The sequence below is a fragment of the Euprymna scolopes genome, chromosome 36 (genome assembly GCF_053919585.1).
Source record: "Euprymna scolopes isolate OS-2025 chromosome 36, ASM5391958v1, whole genome shotgun sequence".
Classification (NCBI taxonomy): Eukaryota; Metazoa; Mollusca; class Cephalopoda; order Sepiida; family Sepiolidae; genus Euprymna; species Euprymna scolopes.
In genome coordinates, this window is record NC_136517.1 from 28135863 (window position 1) to 28162762 (window position 26900).

At 32.2% G+C, this 26900-nt stretch overlaps 1 protein-coding gene across 1 annotated transcript in view; it reads left to right on the forward strand.

Moving 5' to 3' along the window:
• The window catches only part of LOC145260399 (organic cation transporter protein-like), a 140593-nt gene that overhangs the window by 84579 nt on the left and 29114 nt on the right, over positions 1 to 26900 (forward strand). The window contains exons 5-6 of the mRNA XM_080118373.1: positions 17065 to 17415; positions 21564 to 21698. Of these exons, the coding sequence (XP_079974499.1) occupies positions 17065 to 17415; positions 21564 to 21698 (486 nt within the window). The remainder of the gene's footprint in view (positions 1 to 17064; positions 17416 to 21563; positions 21699 to 26900) is intronic.

The window sequence follows — 26900 nt, forward strand, 5'->3', positions numbered from 1 at the left end:
TGATAAAAACATAAAAAGAAGAGAATATTGGTCTTACTGATAATCTCTTCTTGATTGTTGATGGTATCTCATCTCATAATTAGTAAATCATTTATGATTGATAGATTTATTGAAATTTTTCGATTTGTTACTCAATAGAATTAGCTTAGGAAGTAGTTTTATTTGTTAGAAATGTTTTATCTTTACACTATGCTTTGATTGCAGATTAAAAAAAATACAAAAATAAACTATATTTACTGATTGTGTTTGTTTGTATTTGTTTATATGGACAATATTTGAATTGGAAACCAAGAGATTTTCGTCTTTTCATCATTGCCTTCATGATATAAAAAAACAAATCTTGAAGACATCACAATTTCGACCATAAAGTTTTCATTAAATTTTTAAAACCGCTAATGCAATCAACATATTTGAAAGCTTTTACACGTATATCCGTTCGGTATTACTTTTACAAGTTATTTAATCTATATAAATAAAACAGTAGATGTATGTATATACGTGTATGTGTGTAAATATTTATCCGATAAACTCTTAAACTACTGGTCACATAACACTGAAATTAACAGGAAATAGTAATCATATACAAAGGATGGTTTATTACGAGTAAAATCTCTGTTTGGATGAATAATGCATACAGAAATACGTCGACAAGCTGAAATGCAAAATGTTTATTTCAACTTGCTAACATATCTGTATTACTTGTACGCATGCGCAAATTTATTCATAGCTTGAAGTGTTTTAATTTTAAATCTTTCTTACCTATCTTACGATAGCTCAAATGGTAGGGAATGCAGCTGGATTGCTAAATATTTTGGTTTCGATTCTAGCTGATGACACTCAAGTTATTTTTTTACCTTTTGAAATCAGTACTGTATATTAGGTACAATATAATATTCAATAGAGAATTGGCTCTGTAATAATAATTACGAAATCAGCATGAATTAAAATATATTTAAGCGTAATTTTTGACCGGGCAAGGCCGGGCACCCCATTCCCTCCACCGCAGCTAGTAATTTAATAATAACTCAGACAAGCATCATACAAATATAATAGGTTTATTACTGCAAGTGAACAATGAAATATTTATAAGTTAGTTAACTTGCTTGTAATGTATACGGTCCGGTTGTACTTGTAGTAAAAATGTACTCCTTTGGGTTAGCATCCTTGTTATTGTTATACTACTGAGGATAGTTCATTATATAAGGAAAGGGCTATCAGTACTTTCTCTGTAACATAACGTTCCAATAATCTTGGATATTCTTTATCTCATTAATGTAAAACTGGTATTTCGTTACAGCCATTGTCTTTTATAAGTCTGTGAAAAGTCTTTAAAATGAAATGAATATGAAACTCACAAAACCTTTTATTTGTAATATTTTATTAATACTTTTTCTTTCCCATGATTTGCATCTAGTACATACCACTAAGTCGGGGCATCATAGATAATTTTAAATTTGATATATATATCTTGTGCCTTTGTGCTATACCGTAACTCTAGAAAGAAATAGTTATTAATGGTTGATGAATGAATATAAAATGACAAGTTTTTTTTTATTATAATGGAGATTATCTGTCTATAACAGAAACGGCAGCATTACATAATTCACAAGCTTTTAGCTCTTATTTCAGATTAGCCTGAGTGCCCAGTGTTCGGAGGTGTGTCGAGCAAAAAAAATAAATAAATAAAATAAAAATGATAGTAGGCAGGCAGGCTCAAACCTGTATCGCAAAGGAGGAAAAGAACGTCAAAACCAGAAGTGACGAAAGTTTTAATTTAGGCTAGTCAATCAAAAAAGGGATGACTTTCGAAAATATCGGCTGAAAAAGCGCCCCACTCCCTGTAAAAAAGTGTCCACTTGAGAGTGATGGAATTAATGTTTTTAGCCATTTTTTTTATATTTGTCGTCCGAAGGGTCAAGCTTCAAAACGATACCAATCTTGTGAAAATCTGTTGGCTCTGTCGAAAGTTTTAGGCAGATACCAACATATATACATTTAAACAGACAGGTGAGATTTATATTATAGACTAGCCTGGGTGCCCGGGTGTTTGGAGGTGTGTGTTGAGCAAAAAAAAAAAGTGGTAGTAGGCAGGCAAGCTCGAACCCGTACTGCGAAGGAGGAAAAGAACGTAAAAAAAACAAACGTGACGCCTTTGCTGTTGCGTCCATCGCCAAACCGGAAGTGACGAAGGTTTAAATTAAGTCTAGTCAATCGAAAAGAGTGGATGACTTTCGAAAATATTGGCGAAAAAAGGTACCCCTCCCTGTAGAAAAGTGCCCAGTTGAGGGTGAAGAAATTAATGTTTTTAGCCAATTTTTTTATATTTGTCGTCTGAAGGGTCCAGCTTCATAATAATACCAATCTTGTGAAAATACATTCCCCCGTCGAAAGTTTTAGGCAGACATACATACATACATACATACATACATACATACATACATACATACATACATTTAAACAGACAGATGAGATTTATATTATAGGTGATTTCATTTCTACATTTTAATCGTGATGAAATTATTATATACACTGTTCAGTAATCTATTGTACTTTAATACTGAAGACCAATAACTATAAAACAAATAGCCGACCATAGTCGAAGGCGACCCAAAGTATCATTAGATACTAAACCGAGTTGTAGAGGGGGACGCCACTCTTTACCCAGAACTACTCCACTTGTCCTTGATCCTCACATTATAATGCTGAGTGTTTAGCAAGGATGTATCAAGTATTATGTTTTTAATTTTTTATCTGATTCATCATGGATTGAGCCCTTGTCTCCCAGCCCACTAGTGAAAGCTCAAATGATTTTGCCAAATCGATTGGTTTAAATAAGTATAATATGATAAAAAGCCATGGCAAAAGTATGTTATTAACAAAGTGCACAATATTATAGAAGAAAACAATGGCGAAACAAGTAGTAGAAAAAGTTACATATTCTTTCAAATACATTCATATGTAAAGTTACATATTCATGTGGAGTAAAAAAAATGCTGTGAGTTTTAGATTTGTGTTATGCTAGAGACGCGTCTAATTCTGTATATAAATTTGAGAAAATAAGGTTCACAAAAAATGACTGCCAAACTGGTGCTACAGAAAAGTACATTCTTTGTTCCCAAAAGTGTATCTCCATCTATCAGCTCTCAATAACAATAGAAGGAACCTAGACAGAGAATAGAGATCGAAGGAGATGTATTTTCTAGAGGCGAATTAGCTTCTTCTTTTTTTTTTTTTTTCATTTTCTAAAGTAGTTAATTTATTTAAAAACAAAACAAAACAATTCACAAAAACAAAAACAAAAAAATGAAACCAATCCCTTTTTTTTCTATTGGAGCAGATGGTTAAAATGAGATATTTGAAAATAACTTCTTAATTGAACCCAGAAATAAAAAAAAAAATAAGAAAATAGAAAAAAAAAGAAAAAGAAAAGAAAATAGGTGGCATCAAACCACCCAAACCTTGAACTTGAAGTTATTGCTCCCGAGTAATGTCAGGTTTTCTTGTTAGTTATGTAACAAAAAGCAGTATTTCTTATTTGATATCATTTTGAAAATATTCATAGATCTTGAAAGGATATATTTGTTTTGTTTTTTTTGGAGGGTAGTTTACGACAGTAGAATTTTATCCATATATAATCAGGCTTAAAGGTTTTTTTATACACACTCGTTAACCTTTGGTAAACTTCATACTGTTAATATATTTACAATAGGCATTATATAGAGGATTACTTCTTTCTGCAGTTGTCAATCCATTTTAATAATTCTTTTTACATGAAGGTGTCATTATCCTCCCACATAAAGAACCTGATATTTTCAAATTATCATCCTGGTAGTGATCAGACTTAGTGTCACTTAACTTAACTAGTGATCTAACAAGAATCAGTGTATTAACGTGATTTTACTGTATAAACAGTTTAATAATACCTGGTGACATATTCGCTCTCATCGGGTATTTAACTTCTACTGAAGAGGAAGTTTCCAGTCGTGTCTATATCCTGGTCAGAGGAGATGACATACTGCACCTAACATTCCAAAATGGTCGTCCATCTGATACTGACCCAGCTCAACGTCACTACTTTGGTGACCTTACAAAAAAAAATTAAAGGATGGAAAGATAATAAATGATGATATAGCACTATAATGTTTAACTTTTTATTTAAAAAAAAAAAGAAGATTATTTTAAGATATTTTGTTCTGTAAAAATGGTGTACTTTTGTGAATGAATACATTGATTTTGATATTAAGCATTTTGTTCTTAGAATAAGCTTTATTTTACCAATGCTATAGTCATATTTCAAAGATTTATATATTGAAAAAAATACATTTATATTTTCAAATAATTTCTTTTTACTTTTTCAATTTGTTTTTTACTTTTTGCATATTTGAATGTAGATTAACAAGACCCAATTATTTTCAAAATATTTATATTTTGTTAACATATAAATCATGGAAAAAGATTTCCGGCTCTGGTGTTCTTTCACGTTAACAACAATACATCTAAGGGGATATAACTCGGTTAACTCGGATATAAATCTAAGGGAAATAATTCAGATAATTCTAAGTGAATATTGCTATAGAAAAATTCAACCAATTATTCACTTCATATATAAGTATGTATTCATACATAAATATCCGTTCATAGACATGCACACAGTATTGAGTTTTAAGACACATGGTTACACAAACGTACGTAACGTAAGTGACAAAAGCAATATTATCAAAGGTTCAGAAGACAATATCACCAGAAAAGGATAAACAAATCAATTATAATTTCAGTAAAATATTGTATAAATATGATCTACTACAAGTGTAAGCGATCCGAGATTTGATAAATATTCAAAAGTAGACGATGGTGTTGTTGTAGTGGTGTAGTAGTAGTAATAGTAGTAGTACTGGCAGTAGCAGCAGCCGTTGTATTAGTAGTAGTATACAAGTGTAGAGGATAAAGCAAATCTCTGCCTATGACTTCATGAAACAAGACACACAGTAGAGAAAATGACAAGGAGTGGAAATGCGTTGGATTAATATAGGTAGAAAATAAATCCGACAATCTTTACCTACTATTAACATGTGTGTACATATCTGCAGGATGAAATAGAAAATAACTCATATGGTTTATAGTTCAATATCACTTGACAAAAATCGTTTTAAAATCTTTAAAAAAAAAACATTATGTAAAATATTAATATAGTTGATTTGTATTGCATTTATTCTATGTTCTAAAATATAATTTAATCACATAATGATTGTTTTTTTCTGCTTGGTCTCTTAATGTTCAAATATTGTCCATGCTGAGAGTTCTCTGTGTTCATTCTAAGGTTGACTACTAATGCCTTCACAAATGTATTTCCCTCTGTTTGCAAATCTATAAATGAATTTTATAGTTGACAGATTATTGCTCTTTTGTATGCTCTGTGTTTGATTATAGAAAACTTTCTAGAACCTTCTATAAAAGTGATTCTTATTTAAGTTAACCCTTAGAACCCTACAAGTGGACAAATCAACTTTGGCGACACAGCGTGGTCGATCGTGAATGGGATGACGAAAACAGCATTGCGAAACTCTGTATTAACAAGGATGGAAGGTTGAACTTGTCTTTCTTTATTTTTCGTATGGCTCCTCCAATTATAAATGTTGGCAATGGTTGGAGAACAAGCCCTTGTACAGGATAAGTTTTCTATTCATTTTTCTATTTTCATTGCATATCTTTACTCATGTCTGTTTATCTTTTATGTTTCTGTACGATTGGTCTTGAACTTCCCCCTCCCTCTCTTGTTTTACATGCCCATTATGTACATTTGATCTTTTTAATTCTGTTTAAATCATGAAAATTGACCTGTAAATAAGTTTGGGATTAATCTTTTTAGGACTTGATGAAAGCATTGAATATATTTCTTGCAAAAATCTAAATAACAATAATTAATTATTTTCAAGGAAAAGTAATTTCAGCAGGTTTAAATTCTGCTTTGTTTTAATTTCATCTAAAAATTACAAATTCATAGAAAATTTTTAAAATACCTTTCTCGAATTTAAAAATTACTTATGACAATATAAGCTTTTCCAACATAAAAGAGGGAATATTCCTGAAATTTTTCTACAATTCAATTTATTTTCTGTCCAAATAATTGTTCTGTGTTTAATTGATAACAAATTCTGAAGATACTCATTTGATGGATTATATACTCAAAATGGTCTTTAATTTCCAGCCAGGATAAATGGCAGAACTTTTATGGTGACATTTGTGAAATATTGACCAAATGTAATATAGCACCATAAGTTCCCATGGAAAATCTATGAGGGCTAGATGAAATGATTAGAAAAAGGAAATTGATAGCAATGTAGAGATGTAAACCTTAATAAAACGTAGGGGGTGGGGCCATAACCTCCCCCTTTCCAGTACACTGTCCTTTCAAATTTAGGTACAAAAATCCAAAAATATCATTCAGCAACATGACATTTAATTGTAGAAGTGCCATGATGTAGATGTTACAGATACAGATTTTGGGCTCAGCATGCTGATTTCAAGTTCAATCAGGGCTATGGCATCACTTTCACTTATATTGAAAAAAGTATGAATCCATATACCCTCCCTATATCTATGAGTTAAATAGTAGGAGAGACTAAACTCTCGTCTTAGTCCTGCATAGGAGAAGGAAAATCTCTGAAATAATATGCCTTTCTCTTCTTAAGTTGTCATTGTTTCCAGTCATCCTGGATTCGAGTAATGCTGATAGTCCTGATAGATGCGGTTAGTGATTGTGCAACCCCTGCCTCATTATAGGCTATGCACAGGCACCCTTACAGGGAGTGTCTATTGTTTTTTTATTCAGCATCACTTTCGAGGTAGGAGCTAGTTTCTAATTAATGCAAACTATGGTTACTTGTTGATATTGTTTGGAGATGTAACTGACACATCAATGAGGACTTACCTCCAAACATCTTCTTCAAGATGTAGTTTTCAATAATCAATGTCAATTAAAAGAGGATCTTCCCAGAAAACATTTTTCTCAATGTGGATATTGAATTAAGAAGGAATTGTAAATCCTTTCTTCATATTTTTCTGTCTGTTTTAGAAAGATACAAGAATCTCATTAAATGAAGAAATTAATTTAATCCTTTCATTAATGACTCTTAGGTCGTGCGAGGGAAGACATAATATTTTAAAGCTTTATAAATAAGAAAAATAAGTCCAAATCATCAGACTAATAAATTTAAAGTCTGGGTTTTTATTTCACAATGAAAAAGATTTTTATCAGATGATTTTCTTTCTGTTGAATTCCGTTATGTTTAATGAAGGGATATTTGAAACCATGAAATACTTATTCATTTATTAAACGAACAGAATCCCTAGAATTGAGAACCGGTTACATTTACATAGCAATTATATAAAATTTAACAAGAAAGGGCTGGACAAAACTTTAGAAACTAATAAAGAAAACGTTTTCAAAACAAAATTATTGCCACAAATTTACTCTAATAATGTGTTGCTCCTCCATCGTTAATTAGAACTTCGCCAATTCTGTCTTTCATACTGGAAACCAGACTTGCAAAGTAATCCATGGATATGCTCCCCCATTGTTAATTAGAACTTCACCAATTCTGTCTTCCATACTGGAAACCAGACTTGCAAAGTCATCCATGGATATGCTCCTCCATTGTTAATTAGAACTTCACCAATTCTCTTTCATACTGGAAACCAGACTTGCAAAGTCATCCATGGATATGCTCCTCCATTGTTAATTAGAACTTCACCAATTCTGTCTTTCATACTAAAAACCAGACTTGCAAAGTCATCCACGGATATGCTCCTCCATTGTTAATTAGAACTTCACCAATTCTGTCTTTCATACTGGAAACCAGACTTGCAAAGTCATCCACGGATATGCTCCTCCATTGTTAATTAGAACTTCACCAATTCTGTCTTTCATACTGGAAACCAGACTTGCAAAGTCATCCACGGATATGCTCCTCCATTGTTAATTAGAACTTTACCAATTCTGTCTTTCATACTGGAAACCAGACTTGCAAAGTAATCCACAGATATGCTCCTCCATTGTTAATTAGAACTTCACCAATTATGTCTTTCATACTGGAAACCAGACTTGCAAAGTCATCCACGGATATGCTCCTCCATTGTTAATTAGAACTTCACCAATGCTGTCTTTCATACTGAAAACCAGACTTGCAAAGTAATCCACGGATATGCTCCTCCATTGTTAATTAGAACTTCACCAATTCTGTCTTTCATACTGGAAACCAGACTTGCAAAGTAATCCACGGATATGCTCCTCCATTGTTAATTAGAACTTCACCAATTATGTCTTTCATACTGGAAACCAGACTTGCAAAGTAATCCACGGATATGCTCCTCCATTGTTAATTAGAACTTCACCAATTCTGTCTTTCATACTGGAAACCAGACTTGCAAAGTAATCCACAGATATGCTCCTCCATTGTTAATTAGAACTTCACCAATGCTGTCTTTCATACTGAAAACCAGACTTGCAAAGTAATCCACGGATATGCTCCTCCATTGTTAATTAGAACTTCACCAATTCTGTCTTTCATACTGGAAACCAGACTTGCAAAGTAATCCACGGATATGCTCCTCCATTGTTAATTAGAACTTCACCAATTCTGTCTTTCATACTGGAAACCAGACTTGCAAAGTCATCCACGGATATGCTCCTCCATTGTTAATTAGAACTTCACCAATTCTGTCTTTCATACTGGAAACCAGACTTGCAAAGTAATCCACAGATATGCTCCTCCATTGTTAATTAGAACTTCACCAATGCTGTCTTTCATACTGAAAACCAGACTTGCAAAGTAATCCACGGATATGCTCCTCCATTGTTAATTAGAACTTCACCAATGCTGTCTTTCATACTGGAAACCAGACTTGCAAAGTCATCCACGGATATGCTCCTCCATTGTTAATTAGAACTTCACCAATTCTGTCTTTCATACTGGAAACCAGACTTGCAAAGTAATCCACGGATATGCTCCTCCATTGTTAATTAGAACTTCACCAATTCTGTCTTTCATACCGGAAACCAGACTTGCAAAGTAATCCACGGATATGCTCCTCCATTGTTAATAAGAACTTCACCAATACTGTCTTTCATACTGGAAACCAGACTTGCAAAGTCATCCACGGATATGCTCCTCCTTTGTTAATTAGAACTTCACCAATTCTGTCTTTCATACTGGAAACCAGACTTGTAAAGTCATCCACGGATATGCTCCTCCATTGTTAATTAGAACTTTACCAATTCTGTCTTTCATACTGGAAACCAGACTTGCAAAGTAATCCACGGATATGCTCCTCCATTGTTAATTAGAACTTCACCAATGCTGTCTTTCATACTGGAAACCAGACTTGCAAAGTCATCCACGGATATGCTCCTCCATTGTTAATTAGAACTTCACCAATTCTGTCTTTCATACTGGAAACCAGACTTTCAAAGTCATCCACGGATATGCTCCTCCATTGTTAATTAGAACTTCGCCAATTCTGTCTTTCATATTGGAAACCAGACTTGCAAAGTCATCCACGGATATGCTCCCCCATTGTTAATTAGAACTTTACCAATTATGTCTTTCATACTGGAAACCAGACTTGCAAAGTCATCCACGGATATGCTCCTCCATTGTTAATTAGAACTTCACCAATTCTGTCTTTCATACTGGAAACCAGACTTGCAAAGTCATCCACGGATATGCTCCTCCATTGTTAATTAGAACTTCACCAATTCTGTCTTTCATACTGGAAACCAGACTTGCAAAGTCATCCATGGATGTGCTCCTCCATTGTTAATTAGAACTTCACCAATTCTGTCTTTCATACTGGAAACCAGACTTGCAAAGTCATCCACGGATATGCTCCTCCATTGTTAATTAGAACTTCACCAATTCTGTCTTTCATACTGGAAACCAGACTTGCAAAGTCATCCACGGATATGCTCCTCCATACATCAAATATTGCCTTAGTTAGATCATTAATAGAATCGTATTGTTTTCCATTGTCGTAAACAATTCTTACTAGATATCCCCACAAAATTTCCATGACATTCAAGTCAGGTAAGCACGTTGGCCAAAGCAAAACTGGGATCTTTTCATCCTCAAAAAACTTGCAAGTACAACAAGCAGTGTGAATTGGGGCATTATCCTACTGATAAACCCAGCTTTCTGCACACAATCTTTCTCCATCTTTAAGAGATGCATTGCACATCATGTTCAGATATCCAGATGCATTCATTCTACCCTTGACCACCTGCAAGTTCATAGTTCCCACTGCTGACATCGCTTCCCAAACCATTACTCTTCCATCTCCACTAGCTTTGGTGGAAAACAAGTCTTGGATAATTTTTGAACCATGCCAATAATATTGAAGACTATCTGAACTGTCTAAGTTAATTTTCTTTTCATCTGAGAACAAAACATTATTCCATTCATTGTCCCAACTCTTCAGAAATGAGAACCTGGCTTCTTTGTGATGCTTAAACAGTCTTGGTTTCAATTTCATCTTCATTTTTTTCATTCCACTTCTATTCAATACTCTCTTAACTTTTCTTGCTGAAGCAGTACATTCATTTTCAGCTTTAATTTTCGAGTTGGACATACCTTTATTAGCTTTCATGGTCCATAGAATTCTTCTACCAATTGCTGGGCTTATACTTTTGGGGCGACAGCCAGGATTTTTTTTACTATAATCATTTGGGTTGTTCAGAAATGAGTGCACCGCCTTTGTAGACCTTCCAATTTTTCAGCTATTGCACGAATCGTCAACTTCTGGTCCCGATAAGCAAGAATCTTCCCACACTTGGATTCCGATAGCTTTTTACCTTTGCCCATCACGAAAATAGGAATAAATGGTTTATATCATAGAGTTGTTTGGGTATAATCTAGCCATGTGTGTTCTAGCACTGAGTGAGCTAACAGACTCGGGGGAGGCTCTCAAACAACAGCACTGTGTGTTGTTGTACATGTAGAAGTTTCCAGACTACTCCCTGGCAGCGTCCTGCCTCTTTCGTAGGGAAAAGGGAAGATAACTCCAGCATACTTCCAGTTGAGTCAAACTAGCTTCCAGAAAGGGGTGTAATTATCATCTCTACATGAAAAATTATAATGTCCTGAGAAAATAAATAATCATAAGAACTTAGATTTCAATATATGCTTCCAAAATTGTGGAGTAGTCAATAATAAATTTTCCCCTAAGATAAATATTTATTAATTGAAAGACCTTCTAAGATTTTGGCTGGCTGTAAGAGCTAGTTATTCTGATCTCTTGACTTAATTATGGTTTTCCATGGATTGAAAAATATTAATATGAATTATCAGGCATTTTATAGAATTGCTTTTTTCTTCAATAATAATAAAAAAAAAATAACAGACAATAACACAAAGTTTCTTCTTTGAAATATTTTTATTATTTCCCTCACATTAATTGTGTAGTCAAAGGAAATATATCTATGCTCATCATCCAAAGTGAAACAATTTTGATGAAAACACATTTTTAGAAATAAAGCAATATAAGCATTGTCATCTCTGATGATTTTAAATAAGGATTTTAATAAAATTTTCTTTTTCTGCTCAAGAATTTGCTCACAAACGTAAAATCAGTGAAGAATATTTTTTCCCTTTTCTAAATAGATTTATTTGTTGTGCAAACTTTGATATCCACAATCATCTGCCTTATCATCTGCTTGTTTAGATTTAAAAAATTTTAAAAGAGCCTTTATACCTTTTTAGATTTCCAAGAAAGATTATTGAATTATCTGTGATTCTGGCTATTACTTGGTTCACATTCTATCTAGCAATGTGTGTGTGTGTGTGTGTGTGTGTGTGAGTGTGTGCGTGCGTTTGTGCGTGTGTGTGTGTACAGGATTTATTCCTAAATTAATTAACCGATCATTATGAATTTTGGAACACAGATGCTAGGGTTAATGAGTCTAAATGTAAGTTAATTTAATTCAGTTTTATTCAAGGTAGTAAATTCTTTGAAAATGCAGATACCCTCAATTTTTGTAGAATGTAACAGTCATTAATTAATATTTCTCGAGTGTAAGTTTCTTTGGAGTATATCAAAGGGATTTGAGAGAGCATGACATTTGCCAAAATATTTGAGACCTTAATTAACCATGCTCTAGTCCATCACCTTACAGATGCTAAACTTCTGACTGACCAACAATATTGATTTAGACAAGCCCATTCCACAGCAGACATCCTAACTGTAATCTCTGAACGTATATACCATTCACTGGACAAAGCGGGGGAGGGCAGAGCGGTAGCTCTAGATATATCTAAGGCTTTTGACAGGGTATGGCATGAAGGTCTCCTCAGGAAAATTAGATCATATGGTATCACTGGTAGAATACTTAACATAATTAAATCCTTAAATCTTTAAATAAAGAGAAAAATCCAGGTTGTCCTCAACGGTCATACATCTAAACAATATGATATAAATGCGGGAGTGCCCCAGAAGTCTATCCTTGGACCTCTATTGTTCCTGATATTCATAAATGACCTCCCCAACAAAATTGCCTCTGAGATGGGTATATATGCTGATGACACCACACTCTATGGCAGGCACGACAGGAAGACGAATGAACACATTTCTAAAGAAATGGCAGAAACACTAGAGGAAGACCTTCAATCTGTAGTGGAATGGGGACAAAAATGGTTGGTCACGTTCAATGCCGCCAAGACTAAACTAGTTTTATTCAATAATTACAAGAAACCCTCTCTACCACCTATAGCAATGGCCGACTCTTTATCTGAGAGTACATCTTTCAAACTCCTTGGCCTAACGTTCACAGGAAACATGAGTTGGAACAATTACATTGAAGGCATTGCCAGGGCCGCTGCAAGAAAGGTGGGCTCTCTCTACCATGGTAGACAACTACTAACACCCGAAAGTATCCTGTACCTCTATAAGGCCACCATTCGCCCATGTATGGAGTATTGCTGTCACATTTGAGCTGGTGCATCTACTACTAGTCTCTCGCTCCTTGACAAGGTTCAAAAGAGAGTCGCAAACCTCTGATAGGTCCTGAACTGGCATCTAAGCTTCAGCCTCTGTCCCATCGACGAAATGTTGCATCCCTCTGCCTGTTCTACAAGTATTTTAGTTGTGAATGCTCTGACGAACTGCAATCACTTATGCCCCCATGATGTGAGCACTCTCGACAAACCCGACAGGCTGCTAAATCCCACCCCCACACTGTAGAGATCCCTAGATGTAAAAGATCTTTCTACTCCAATAGTTTCTTCCCCAGAACCGCTAGACTTTGAAATTCCATTCCAGGTCCCTGCTTCCCCAACAGTACTGACGTGCAGAAGTTCCAGTGTAACGCGAACCGACATCTTGCTGCCCAAATCCCTACATAGTACCCCAGTAGTTGTTGCCCCTGATAGTAGCCCCCTACACCAAAGTGGCAATTTGCCTTGTTTGGGGTGAAAATGTAATAAAAAAATTTTTTTAAATTAGTACAACCTCCCATTTGAAAATTCAAATATTTCAAATTAGCATTGAATTTGATCCATAATCATTAGACATCAATTAAGTAAGATTCCTTGAATATAAATTTCTTCTTAAGACCCCTTAAGCTTAAGTCATAATTTTAGAATCAAAATCATGTAATGGATTTTGCTCAAAATTGGAATAAGGGTTCTAGACATAAAGTTGAGCAGCATTATATTTTTTATTTTAATCTAAGTAAGATTAAAATAAATAAAAAGAGAAAGTGAGATAGAGAAAAGGATAAAAATCGATTCTTCAACATCTTGCAAGTATTCTATCTGAAAAACTATGTCATAAATGAGTGAACCATAAAGAGCAATATAAAGAAAATTATTCTACTTATCAATTGTTTGGTTTAATAAAACCAACTAAGAAAAAGAAGAGAAAAAACAATTGTTTGAAAAAGAACTTAACTTTTATAATGACTAACACTAACTGATAATCTGTAATTCCCGTTGCTAGCATGTGTTCCAAGTTCATTATTCAAAGTAAAGTGTAATATTACTTCTGATTGAGAATTCATCAATGGAATTAATTATTTTTCAATTACAGTGACAAATATTTATTGGCATAAACAGCTTTTTTCTTTATGTTTGCTATTTCAGAGCTTAGGATTCTATTAATAATATGCATTCTCTCTTTCATAGATACCATTGGAATGTGTGTTTTATTTGATTAATTCTTCTTCTATATCAATACTAAATATGTTTTATAAAGTAACAGATCAAAGTTCTTCATTTTTTAAAGAATAAACCTTAAACTTCTTTGGTATTTCAGCTCTTGATATTGCAGATCATTTCTCTTCTATTAAACACACCTCTTCTACCCTCTCTTTCCCTTCTCTCTCATCTCTATAAATAGGAATATCCAATCAATTAAAACAAACATTTTCACAATACTTTTTTGAAATATATTTTATCTTACTTTTATAACTAGAAATAATAGATATTATGTAAATAACAAAATATCTTCAATATTTTTAAGAATTTACAATATTGTCATATGTAGTGGGTTGACAATAATCCAAAGTATAAATAAAAATTCAGCTTATTTTTAATATAATAATAATAATATAATAATAAATGTATTTCTGATAAAATGTCATCTTTACTTGTTTTACTATAGGGATTTCTTTTTTTGATCACGTTCTTTATAGAAGACATTGATTTTCTCACCCAAACTTCCTTTTCTTTTTTCCTGAGTTATTTTTAGTTCCTTATTTTGTTCATTGCGTATAATAAAAACTAGAACATAGAACAATCTATGAAGCTTTATTTGGCTTGTAATAGGATAGACACATTACTCAATACAATAAAGAGCTAAAATTCAAGGGAGATTATCCTCAGTAAGGGAGATTACTTGTGATATTTTGATAATTGATGCCTCCTGAGACTGAACAGAAAAGATACTGCACTTTCATCCTAGCCTGAACAAAATATTGGAAATCACTTGAATTTACCAAATATTTTTTTTACTTCAATCAAAGTGACAAAATAAACTTTTATTTTTCTTAATGATTATGAAATTCTAATAATGAAACAAAGGAGATCACGACAGCAAGGTGAACTCAAATGTTTAAAATTCATAGTTAATTATGTTTATATTTAAAATATGAAGAATTAAATTCATGTTTGGGAAGAAATTAAAAAATTCACATTGTGAACTTATATTGCAGAATTATTAAATTTATTTACTAGTTATTTAGAAGAGGCTATCCTCACTTAATTGTCTCTCCATGAAGGCAGAGTTAGATACAAGTCCGGTTTTTAGTGTAGGTAAATCCAACTCCTTAAAAAACGTGTCACCCTGGATTGGGACAGAAATGAAAGCTGCTTCAGTCTAGAAGATTTCTCTTTCACTGACCGAGGACAGAACAGATCAAGTGTAGCATCAGAATAGATACTACATCTTGCTCCTAGTTAAAAGGCCAGAAGAGGCTGTCTTTATGAATTAAAAATCTATGTGCAACTTAATGTATTTATGCTGTAATATTTTCATGAGAGAAAACAACTTTCTGCATACCATGGGTTATTTTAAAGTTTATTAATTTATTAATTTTATTGGCTCAAATGATGTTATTATCTGTATAATAATACACTTGTACCTTGACAAATAAGGGTTGAGGTTTTGCATTGTATGGAGAGAAATGACATGAGAATGATACGATAGAAGTGTAATACGAGTCTTAAAGTCAGGCTCAGTTTGATGTCATCAGAGGAAAATTAAATTTGGACTGTATAGAGAGATACATACAGAACAAAAGACTTTGATGGTATAGCAACATTGAGAAAATGGATGAAACTGCTTGGCTTAGTAGATGTGGTATAGTTGAAGTACCAGTTGGCAGGAGAAAACCAAGGAATAAATAATGAAAGGTTAAAACTTTTGTTTTGTTTATTTTCAAAAAAATATTTAGCTGGCAATTATTTTTACAATAATTAGAAAGAGGGGACGGTAGGTAAAAAGACCATGGATTTTCCATGGGGCCCAGTAAGTATATCTTAAATAGTTTTTTCAAAAGTCTGTACACATATAGTGACTAAAGATTCTTCTATGTTAATAAGGGTGGCAGCAATATGATGGATATAGCACAGATTTAGCACATGGCAACTGAAATGTAATCAAAAAGAGTGGATTGATGATGATGATGATGATGATGATGATGATGACGACGACGACGACGACGACGACGACGACGACGACGACATTAACACAGTTGAGAATCAATCATGACCATGATGACGATGATGTTTTTCTAACTTAATAAAAACTTTGCTTCTGGTTGGGTATAATTCAAATGAATGAATATGAAGAAATTGCTGTTTAGATGCAGAAGAAAAGAAAACAAATGCCTTAGTTTAAAAAAAGATTGCATACAAAATATTTGTTTTGATAATCAAATCAGATATGACAACATGGAAATTTGTCAAATCTTAAGTTTTCTTAATTAAACCACACATTCTCCTGGAAATAATTTTGATTTTGGAAACCCCCTTCTTTTTTTTTTTCTTTCTTAGTTGTTATTCTTTCCTTATTTACTCCTTATTTTTAGTTCTTTTTCTGTTTTTGTTATTCGTCACCAATGTATCTTGTCCTCTCTTTCCGTTTTAATATCTTCCTTGTTCCTTACTTTTTCTTCTTCGCACCTTTTGACAGATTCCTTGAGCAGTTTCATTCTCAATGATCAGTTTATAACACACTTAAAAAGTGAACTTATTGGAAAAACTTTATCAATGAATATTTATGGAATTAATTTTTATGAATATTCCATTTGATTCAAGGCCATTTGTCAGAGTAAAAAAAAAAAGAAAAAACTTGTTCCTTTTTCTTTTTTTAAAAAAAATCAAACTGTATACCAAAATGCTTGCATGTATAAATGTATATTTTTTCTGTTTTTTTTTTTCTTTAATAAAATAATTTTTTTTAATAATATTGTCAAATGTTGACATCTTAAAGATGTTTTTTTTTCTATCTTCAGTTTCTGGATTCTCTCTTATCGGCATGTTGTGTTTCTTTGATTCTTCTTTATGAATAAAACAGGTTTATTAAAGAATCATTTCGATGGCACTTTGCCAAGGGCAAGTTAGAAGAAGGCAAAAAAGTAGTGCAATTTGCAGCCAACCAAAATAAAGTGGATTTCGATACCATCTGGCAAAAAAACGTTGAGAACCTGGAAGAGCTGTCTGAATTGGAGAAAATTGATTGCCAAGATAAATCTGATACCGCTGAAGAGGAAAGCATCCCGAGAGAGGTGCTGGAAACGAAAACCACTCTTAACCCTGGAGCTGAGGAATGCTCAAAAAAGCCTAGCAAAATGTCATCAGTGGCAGTCATTACTGTATTGAGAGATTCAGGCACAAGAAAAATATCATTCATTAACATATTCAATTGGTAAGCATTTTCTTTTAATTTTTGAAACGAATGCATGTTTTGTATTATTTGGATTATTCAGGCTACTGGTCTCATGTCACAATGTGACTTTCTTGTCGAACTTGAGAATCTGCACAGAATTTCAAATGGAACTCTTGGTGAGGATCTGTGGCATAACAGATTAAGTACTAATGAAAATTCAGTTCTAAATAGAACTCTTTTGGAGATTGAAGATTCAATCCTCGATGCAGGCAATACAAAGAATGCAATTGCAAATTATTTAAGATTCTACGCATCATGGCTGATAGAATGAGAGCATGCTACATCTGTAGATTAAATAAAAGGTACCATTCTAAATTCCATGAAATTTCCCGAGTTTGACAAAAAAATTCCCAAGTTCAACAAAATATACCCAAAGAAAGCTTACATCAGTAAAGACGTTGCGAGAATAACATTCAAGATGAGAACAGTAGTTGAAATAATCTAAATAATCCAAATTATCAAATCTCAACTAAAAAATTCAGAAGCAAAAGCATGTTTCATCAAATGCTTCAATTTGCTGACTTATTTTTCTCTTTTAAGGAATATTGGGACAGGAATCCATTAGTTATTGTAACATGAGATGAATTAGCAACAGCAAGAATAGGAGCTTTATTAGACATGCCAGTATTAGTATGTTTACTGCCACTGTAGAAATGGAGATAATCCAAGAAGTTTATCGTAACATTCATCCCAGTCAAATAAATTTATCATCTGTGTCATTTTGCTGTATAGCTTATTCTCTGAGAACAATGATAGGTTGATCTTTCAAGCTTGGTGTAACAATGGTTTCTGTAAAATCTAGGTTTCCACATGCGGAATATAAATATTATTTTTCTCCTAAGTTGAATTATTTTCTATCACTGGAATAGTTATCTCCCTCGGGGAGCTCTTTTGCTAAGCCAAAAGCAACTTAACAATAAAGATAAATGGATTCAAATATATTTTAAGTTAAGATGACTGTTATTTCTCTTCCTGCTAAATATGTTCCAGTGTATCAGTAGTATTACAATAGCAAATAGCAGAGCAACAGCTTCCATTAACAATGTTTGACATATCTGCTTGATTCGTAAACTGAGTGCTAATTGGGGCAAACATAATTTTCATTCTGACTTGTTCAATCAGAACAATCTCTCATGCAAGCAGAGCACTAGGAGTGCTTGCTATTCTTCCTCTTTTGCCGTGAGAAGTCGAGGTGCCTAACTCGTCCATGTCATTCAGATTAATGGCAAAACTCCTCCCTTGGTCTGCAAGAAGGTTTTAATATCTAGCACGTGGACTGATATGCCACATGTGAACTGATTAGACACTGTCCTCGAGTGTCTAAGGTCTCTCTGGTACAGGGGTTTGCCAGAAGAATCTGGCATGAGCATACTTTTTCCATAGAAGTAAACCCTGACCAAATATTCAAAATCACATAGTATTCGCAGCCCAAATAAGATCTCCTCACTACGGCTACTCCACAGCTTTTCCGAGAAATGGTGCACCTTCTCCAAGTGATATTACCTCAAGTAATAGCACGAAGCTGGATACTCCACCAGACTAGATAAATTCTTGTCCTGGAATCCAGTAAGACCAAAAGACTAACATGAAAGATATACTACAACGTATAAAAATGGTTAATTGGGGAGAGGAAAATTATGTTCTCAATTTCTTTACCAACTCAGTGCTTGAGAGATAAAGAACTTTAATGGAACATTCGAATATCTATGTACCTCATATAGACTTCAAGTGTTAGCCTCTGGTTGTGGGCCCCTTGATTTCTGAGAACTTCGACTGAAGTAAAATACTTTTCTTTTTTTTTTTTTTGCAACAAACCCTCTGCCTTGTGTATGAATGAACTTACTCTGAAGGACATTTCTACATTCGATAGAACTAGGGCATTTATTCTTCACATTATGGACTCTTAAACTTTTTCATCATCTAGACTTCAGAACTTTCTATTACTAACATGGAGTCTATTATAAAATGTTCATGAAGATTGTCAATAAAGTTGGTATAAATGTTAAAATGAGACTTTGTCTGTCAATTCTACATTTTGGCCACTCTGACGTTCAATAAATACTGCAATAAAATTCCTACAATCCTTTACCAGTTACTGATCTATGATAAAAGCATGGGATTTCAGATTTTAGCATATGGGAGATATTATCAAAGGTTTCAAATTGAAAGAAGACATTAAGATCAAAGAGATCTCTTCAAAGTCAACTAGAATAACAATTTATAACTAGCACAAAAGATGAAAAAGAAAAATGAAGAAACTATCAAAAATATACTAGCTGAAAAAGAATTTTTAAAAGTAAAAAATCAAATGTGTATAGTGTGAACAAAAGTTGCATCTTTTTCAAAAATATAATTTAATCAACATTTTTTTTTATATTTTATATTGACTCTTTAAGGATATTTTATAGTTTCAAAACAGAACATCATAGGATGTTCATTTTTTTTTTTTTTTGTACTGATTTCACAAAGATACAGTTTTGTTATTAAAACAAAGTGTTTTTCTATTGACATTCATGTAAAATTTGGAGTTCAGATATCTCTAACGATTACCACAGCCTTCCATTTTATGTCAAATATTTCCTGGTGTAGGCCTACCTCCCCCACCACTCCCATCAACGTTTCACATATTCATCATTTTAATATCAATGCAAAATATTTTCATGTTTTTTTTTAAATTGTCATTTTCATTGATGATTTTAAAAGTTAAAGTATTTGAAAATAATATAGTTTTCATGATAAACAATGACATTAGTAATAATTTAATGTAAATTAAAAAGAAAAATGCCATCAATCGAAATTGTTAATAACATTCACAATCCTTTTTGTACAAAAAAAAATCTGTTCATTTTTGACTTTTGCACAAAGTTTCAGCATGAATGTCCAACAATCTTTGCTTTATTGCTGTTGAATAATATACTGAGGACACTTCGTGATTGTCTAATCAGTAGGTGTGATTCTGAATGAGCTTCACACGTTTAATCCCCCCACACACACATACACCCCTAAAATTTTTATCAGTAGGATTTTTTTCTAAGATGATATCTATCAAAACAATCTCCAGACTATTCCTGAACTGAAGAGGGCCATCCCAACCAAAAAGCAGTGCCAAAGAACAGCGTGTCAGAATTATTGACAATTTTTCACATATAAGTATGCTTATCATTGAACAGTGACAAAACAAAAACTGTTGGATAGTAATAACTAAAAGTTGGTGGACACGTCAGCCATAAACTAAAGTATTTTGTATCAAAAATGTTGAATTGCAGAAAGGATTGTGAGTTTTATTAATAATTTTATGAGTAGTATTTTATTTATTTATTTTTATTTATTTATTTTATTTATTTTATCATTTTTTTTTTTTTTTTTTGTGACAGAGTCATCCAGTATTCAATCCAGTCAGTATATTGGCAAAACGTTAACACAGGGCTACAAACATGTATAATAAGTCATAACTGATTTCTGACAGATTTTTATGGATCAAATGATCGTAAAAATTGTCAATTTTATAAACCGGCAGTGATGCTGTTATTCTCAACACAAGCTGTTAATTTGCAATACCATGTTTAAGTTTTGTAGACTATTGCATCACTTTCACTAATATCACTTAAAAAACTATGAATAGATATGACCTCTCTCCAACTATGAATGAAATAGTAGGCTCAACTGACACTAAAGCCTTGAATCCTTGATAGTGAAACTAGTCTAAGAGAAGGAAAGCCCTGATATATACAAGTACACTTACAACCAGATAGATGAATTTCATACGGAATGATTTTAAAATTTATAATTAAACAGATATTTCATAATATATAATTTATTAAAAAGAGTAAGGATTCATGTATATTACTAATGCTGTTATTTTTTTCATTTCTGTCATTTTCAATTTTATTTGATTCAAGGAAAATAACTTTAAAACTATTTATAGAGTTGATTTCTTAAAAAAAACATAGTTTTTCTAATTCTAGAGTCACTAACTTGGTCCCTGGTGACTTCAAACAAATATTGCAGTAATTTTCTATTACGATAACCTAATCGAGAATATGTATAACTTGTAAATTTATGCGAATATATGAAATAAAAACTAAAAAATCTACCAATGTAATGTTATAAGCATCATTTCTTTATAGGTTGATGATCAGTTTTACCTATTTTGGTATCTACATGACTTCCAATACTCTTGCTGGGAATCGCTTTCTCAACTTCTTCATGACGGCTACTATGGAGATATTGGCTGGTGTGTTTCTTTTGAAAACGCTTACCAAGTAGGTATAATTTTCTTATTTACATAACGCGGAGGTTCCAAGGGTTTTATTTCTCTCACAATGGTTCCGTTCTGAATCGGTAAAGGATTTCTTGTCAATATTATTTTGTTGTTGATGAGTAGAGATGTAGATTTTTTTTTATTTCTCTATTTTTCTGTTTTTATTGTGACTAATTATCGTTGATTTTCTTCGTCATAGTTTTGATTTGCTCTCTCTCTCTCTTTTATTCTCTCATTCTTTCACTTTCCCTGCTTCTCAAATTTTCTGGTTGTCTTCATATTTCTAACCATTTTTAAAATGATTCACTGGAGGTGTTTTCACCTCTTACTCTACTCCGTCTCTCTCTCTCTCTCTCTCTCACTCTCTCTCTCTCTCTCTCTCTCTCTCTCTTCCTCTCTTGTACATTATATATATATATATATATATATATATATATATATATATATATATATATATATATATATATGTATTATTTTTGTTATCAGTATACTATTTTCACTCTTCTGATTCTTTCATATCAAAATACTGATTTTCATATTCAATTTTTCCATTTGGAATTTGTGAATTCATGTTTCCAAATTGAACATTTAATCTGGAAAGTGCGTTTTATTAAATTCAGCTTATTTTCACTATTTCAACAATAATTTTCAAATGTTTAAATATGAGTAACTGTCGGATATTTTATCAGGACAAAAGATAATTTTATTTGGATGTCCATTATTGTTTTTCCTTAAAAATTAAAAATAATAACCTATTCATATTTCAGTCCCTGTTATAGACATTTAGAGTTTTATTTTATCTTTTATACTTAAATGCTTTGAGTTTTCAGTGATGTTTGGTTTTTCAAAAGGATAATTTTATTAATATGTCTCAATTCTTTCGAACTGATTAATTGATCCTTCATCGTTTTTTACAAGGAAAAATCTATATTATTTACAGTCAAACATTATGTTTTCATAGTCCAGTCATGACTTGTCAAGTGTGATTATTGTTTTAATCGTCAGTTGAAGTTACTTTACATAAGTTTATAACTGCTAATAATAGAAATGGTCTGTATTCTCCATTGACAACATTTTTTTTTCTCTGGTTAGTCATGAGTTTTTGAAAGATTAGTTTTTGCTCTGGCAAAATTGGTTTTGAAATGTTTGACTGACAACAACTTAAGCTGATTTGCAAATTGAAGACTGAAGTCCAACATTTTTATATTTATTGAACATTTGGTAGATATTTAAAATCAAAAAGCACAATCAAAACATAAAATTTTTATGGATAAATTAATCCGACATATTTTTATACAATGGAACGTTCTTGGAGTAGATATTGAGCACAAAAATCAATTTTTACATATTCATATACACTTTTACAGGATGATTCTAAAGTAATTCGTTATTATTCAGTGTTCATCCTTTATTACTGAAATATAATTTTTACAAGAAATGAATATAAAAACTTGTATAGCATTGGTATTTCTTTAGAATTCAATATGAGTACCAGCATTAACCACCCATTTATAAAGCTACTTGGGAACCACATCAAACGATATATTCAAAGAACTCTTTTTCGTGTGTGTGTGTGTGTGTGTGTGTGTGTGTGTGTGTGTGTGTGTGTGTGTGTGTGTGTGTGTGTGTGTGTGTGTGTGTGTGTGTGTGTGTGTGTGTGTCTTTTCTGAGACCCCACTTATCAAGGCTATAAAAGCAGTTTATAAGATTAACAGATTGGCAATTGAATGGTGAATATTATGAGAGAATTGAACATCTCTTCATCCCACCTACTCAAATAATAACTGATCCAGAAAACGACAATTCTTCCCTCTTTGTCAAAAACATCGCCCATGAAATATTCAGACTAAATGATAAAATGAGTGAGGGGAAGGTGGGTTAAGCCTCATAACTCTCACTTTAAGTTCCTTGTAAGATCAGCCCATGTGGTTCCCAGGTGGTTTGAGAAGCTGGTGGCTGGGGGTTTGCAACTATATTGAATTTGAAATAAACCTCCGCACTGTGCACTTTTATATTGTATTCATTTCTTGTAAAAATTATATTTCAGTACGAACTGACTTTAACTCATCCAAAATGAATGTCATCACAGATCAGATATATTAATTGTTCGATACAATGTATCTACATTTCATTAAATTAATAAATATACATACACATGCATTCATATACATATATATATACACACATACGCACACGTATGTGCACAACATTATATACACCCTCACATATATATTAGGTATTAAAGCAATATGTGAAATAAGCACATTGAAATATTTTTAATAGAAATAAATTATTTCAAGAGTATTTCAGACTAATTCTTCCTCAAACAAATTGAATGTCAAAGTTCAAAAGTTTCTAATTGCTAATTCAACAAAACACAAAATATATTTTGACTATTTAAAACTATTCATAGTGATCAGAGATAAAATTGTTTGCAGCTTGTCACTTTCAACAAGGCAAAACCACTGACAAAACAAAACGTAAAAATCTTATTTTTGTAATCAACAGGTAGGTGTTTTGTTTATTTCTATTTTTGAAAAGAAAAAATATTTGTTGTTTATTTGAAAACATGTGAAAAAAACCCCACATCCAAACACTTTTTTGTTTTTGGTTGTATGCTGCATATTATACTGGTCTCTCCATCACTCAACAGGCAATTACAACGAAAATATTGATTTTGCTGAAAAATAAAGCAAAACGAAATAATCTATTTCGCATGAGGCTACTTGGCATTTTATCTGTATTAAAAAGTAAAAGCATTTAAAAAAAACCTTTTCTTTTGTCCTCATTTATTGTTTCAACTGTTTGTGAATTTGAACAATTATAAACAAAATTAAGTGCAACAAACTTTGAATTGTAAATATCTGCTGCTGTATAATGTATAAGGGGTGTTTACGAATTGTACTGTATGTTATTTTTCCTAAATTGTTTCTTTAAGATAGAGCAAATTCGCAGGAATCAACATGGTACCAATTTATTGACCAGCTTGATTCTGTTGTTCTAATGAGTTTTCATAGTTCTTTCTCAAAATCAGTTATTTACAGGAGGGACCATATGAGGGTTGCTAACATTTATAAGTGAAAGTGGTTCTATGCAACTGACTGGATTCAAACTTAGTCAACCCAGTTCATTAGCCTGCATGATTATCCACTTCACAACAGCCACCCTCCTTAACATAAATTTATGAAAAATTACTTATGATATCTATCATATTGTATGTAGAGAATATCAAGCTATCACAGAGTTAACTCTCTTTTAAAAAAAAAAGCTCACATCTAAACCAGTGTTTGATACCAAAACTAATGAACACTTTATACGTAAAGTAAAGTTAACTGGGTTGAAAGTTTACTTACAATACCTAAATATTCCTAAATAGTTACTCATCTAAGTATTAACCGGACTTAAAATTGTTTAATATCAATGATCTAACCAGGACTGGCGTTCCAACATGATTTAGCCATAAAGAAGCTACATTAATAAAATTTTTCTTACATCAACTTAACTTCATTAATTGTAGATTGAATTATTATATGTTTATTCGCTATTAATCAAATATGTATTGAAATAAAAAATGTGATAATGTAAACTAAAATAATTTTTATTTTCATCCTCTTTTGTGCATCCATAACTTTTACTCTCTTCTTCCCTTCGCTCACATACAAGGCTGACACTCCAAAGCCAATTTCTTCTATCCAGGCATTCATCTCAAAATAAGCATCCCCTACCTTTCTATTGCTCTGCTTGCTGATCTGACATCTTTGACTCTTAGCTTCTTATTATATATAAATTTAAAAGTTTAAAAAAGAAAAATGCCAAGTATTTATGTGATTTAAAAATAATAGTAAAAGTAAAAAGACTCCCGGTTATAAAAGGAAATACGAGTAAAATTAAATATCTTTTATAAAAATTATATAAAAGGAAATAAAAGTAAAGGTAAAAAAAAAAGACTCCCAGGTTAGTACAGTTAATTGTTGATATAGTTTTGTTCCTAAATGAGTTGGCATGTATAACAAATGGCTATGCATACTTATTTATATAAACAAAGTCATGTAACTATTTAGAAATGATAAAAATGTTGGTATCGATTCATATTTAATGTTGAAAATTTGAGCTTTCTATAAGCAAAGGAACTTAACTCTGTCATGGTTTAATGGCGATATTTTCTCATACAATTTTAGAGTAAAACTTCTTTTGAATTAAAAAAAAATTTGTCTTGTTTAAAAATGATTCACAAATTACACCAATGGCATTTGCCAATAGGCGTTTTAAGATATGCTAGGATTAAGGGAAAGAAGAAAGATTTTTTAAAATAATCCAAAATGCAAGAAACAATGGAAAAGAAAAAAAATGTTAATATTTTTCCTGTTGAATCTCACACCCACTTTCAAGAACGAAAAATGAGGCTGTGCTATATTTTTTTTTTTTTGGAGGGGGGGGGGCTTTTTGTGTTCATACAAAAAGCAAATATATTAAGATTACTTTAATTGAGAAAGTTTTTTTGTAGAAATTATTATTTGTTTATTTTGTTTGCAATGCTTTTCAAGGAACACAATTATTTATATGAAAATGTACTTTTTACCAAAATACTAGTTGGATATATATATATATATATATATATATATATATATATATATATATATATATATATATATATATATATATGTTTGGAGGTACAAAATTTATATATACATTTAAATAAAAGGGGCGGAAATCTCTCAAAAGCTCTTTCGACTATCATCTCGTCAGGAGAGAATCGATAGTATAAAATTAAATAACATAATGCCGAAATAAAGAGCAAAAGGGGGGAACGAGTAAACGATTACTAAAAGTGACAGAAAGACGATTAAAAGTAAATTTAATTGGTGAAAAGCGTTTAAAATGGCACCGCGAGGGAAGGACTAAAAAAAAAAAAAGAAAAAAAAAGGGTATCAAATTTCCCCGAAGAGATTCAACGCCTTCACCGTATCCTTCTGCCGGCATAAAGATGGTTTACGAAAGGCAATAGAGACAGACTCCAAAATTCTTAAATGATTTTTGGAGTCCGCTCTATGCAGTACCTCAAACCACTCTATTTTATACTGATTGGCACAACATGGATTATCAACCAAATGTTGGCCAATAGCAGAGTCCAAAGTTGTAGAGTAAGGGAGATTTATAGATCCTGCTCTACCCTGTCTAATTTTAGAAGGAATTTTGCTATGTT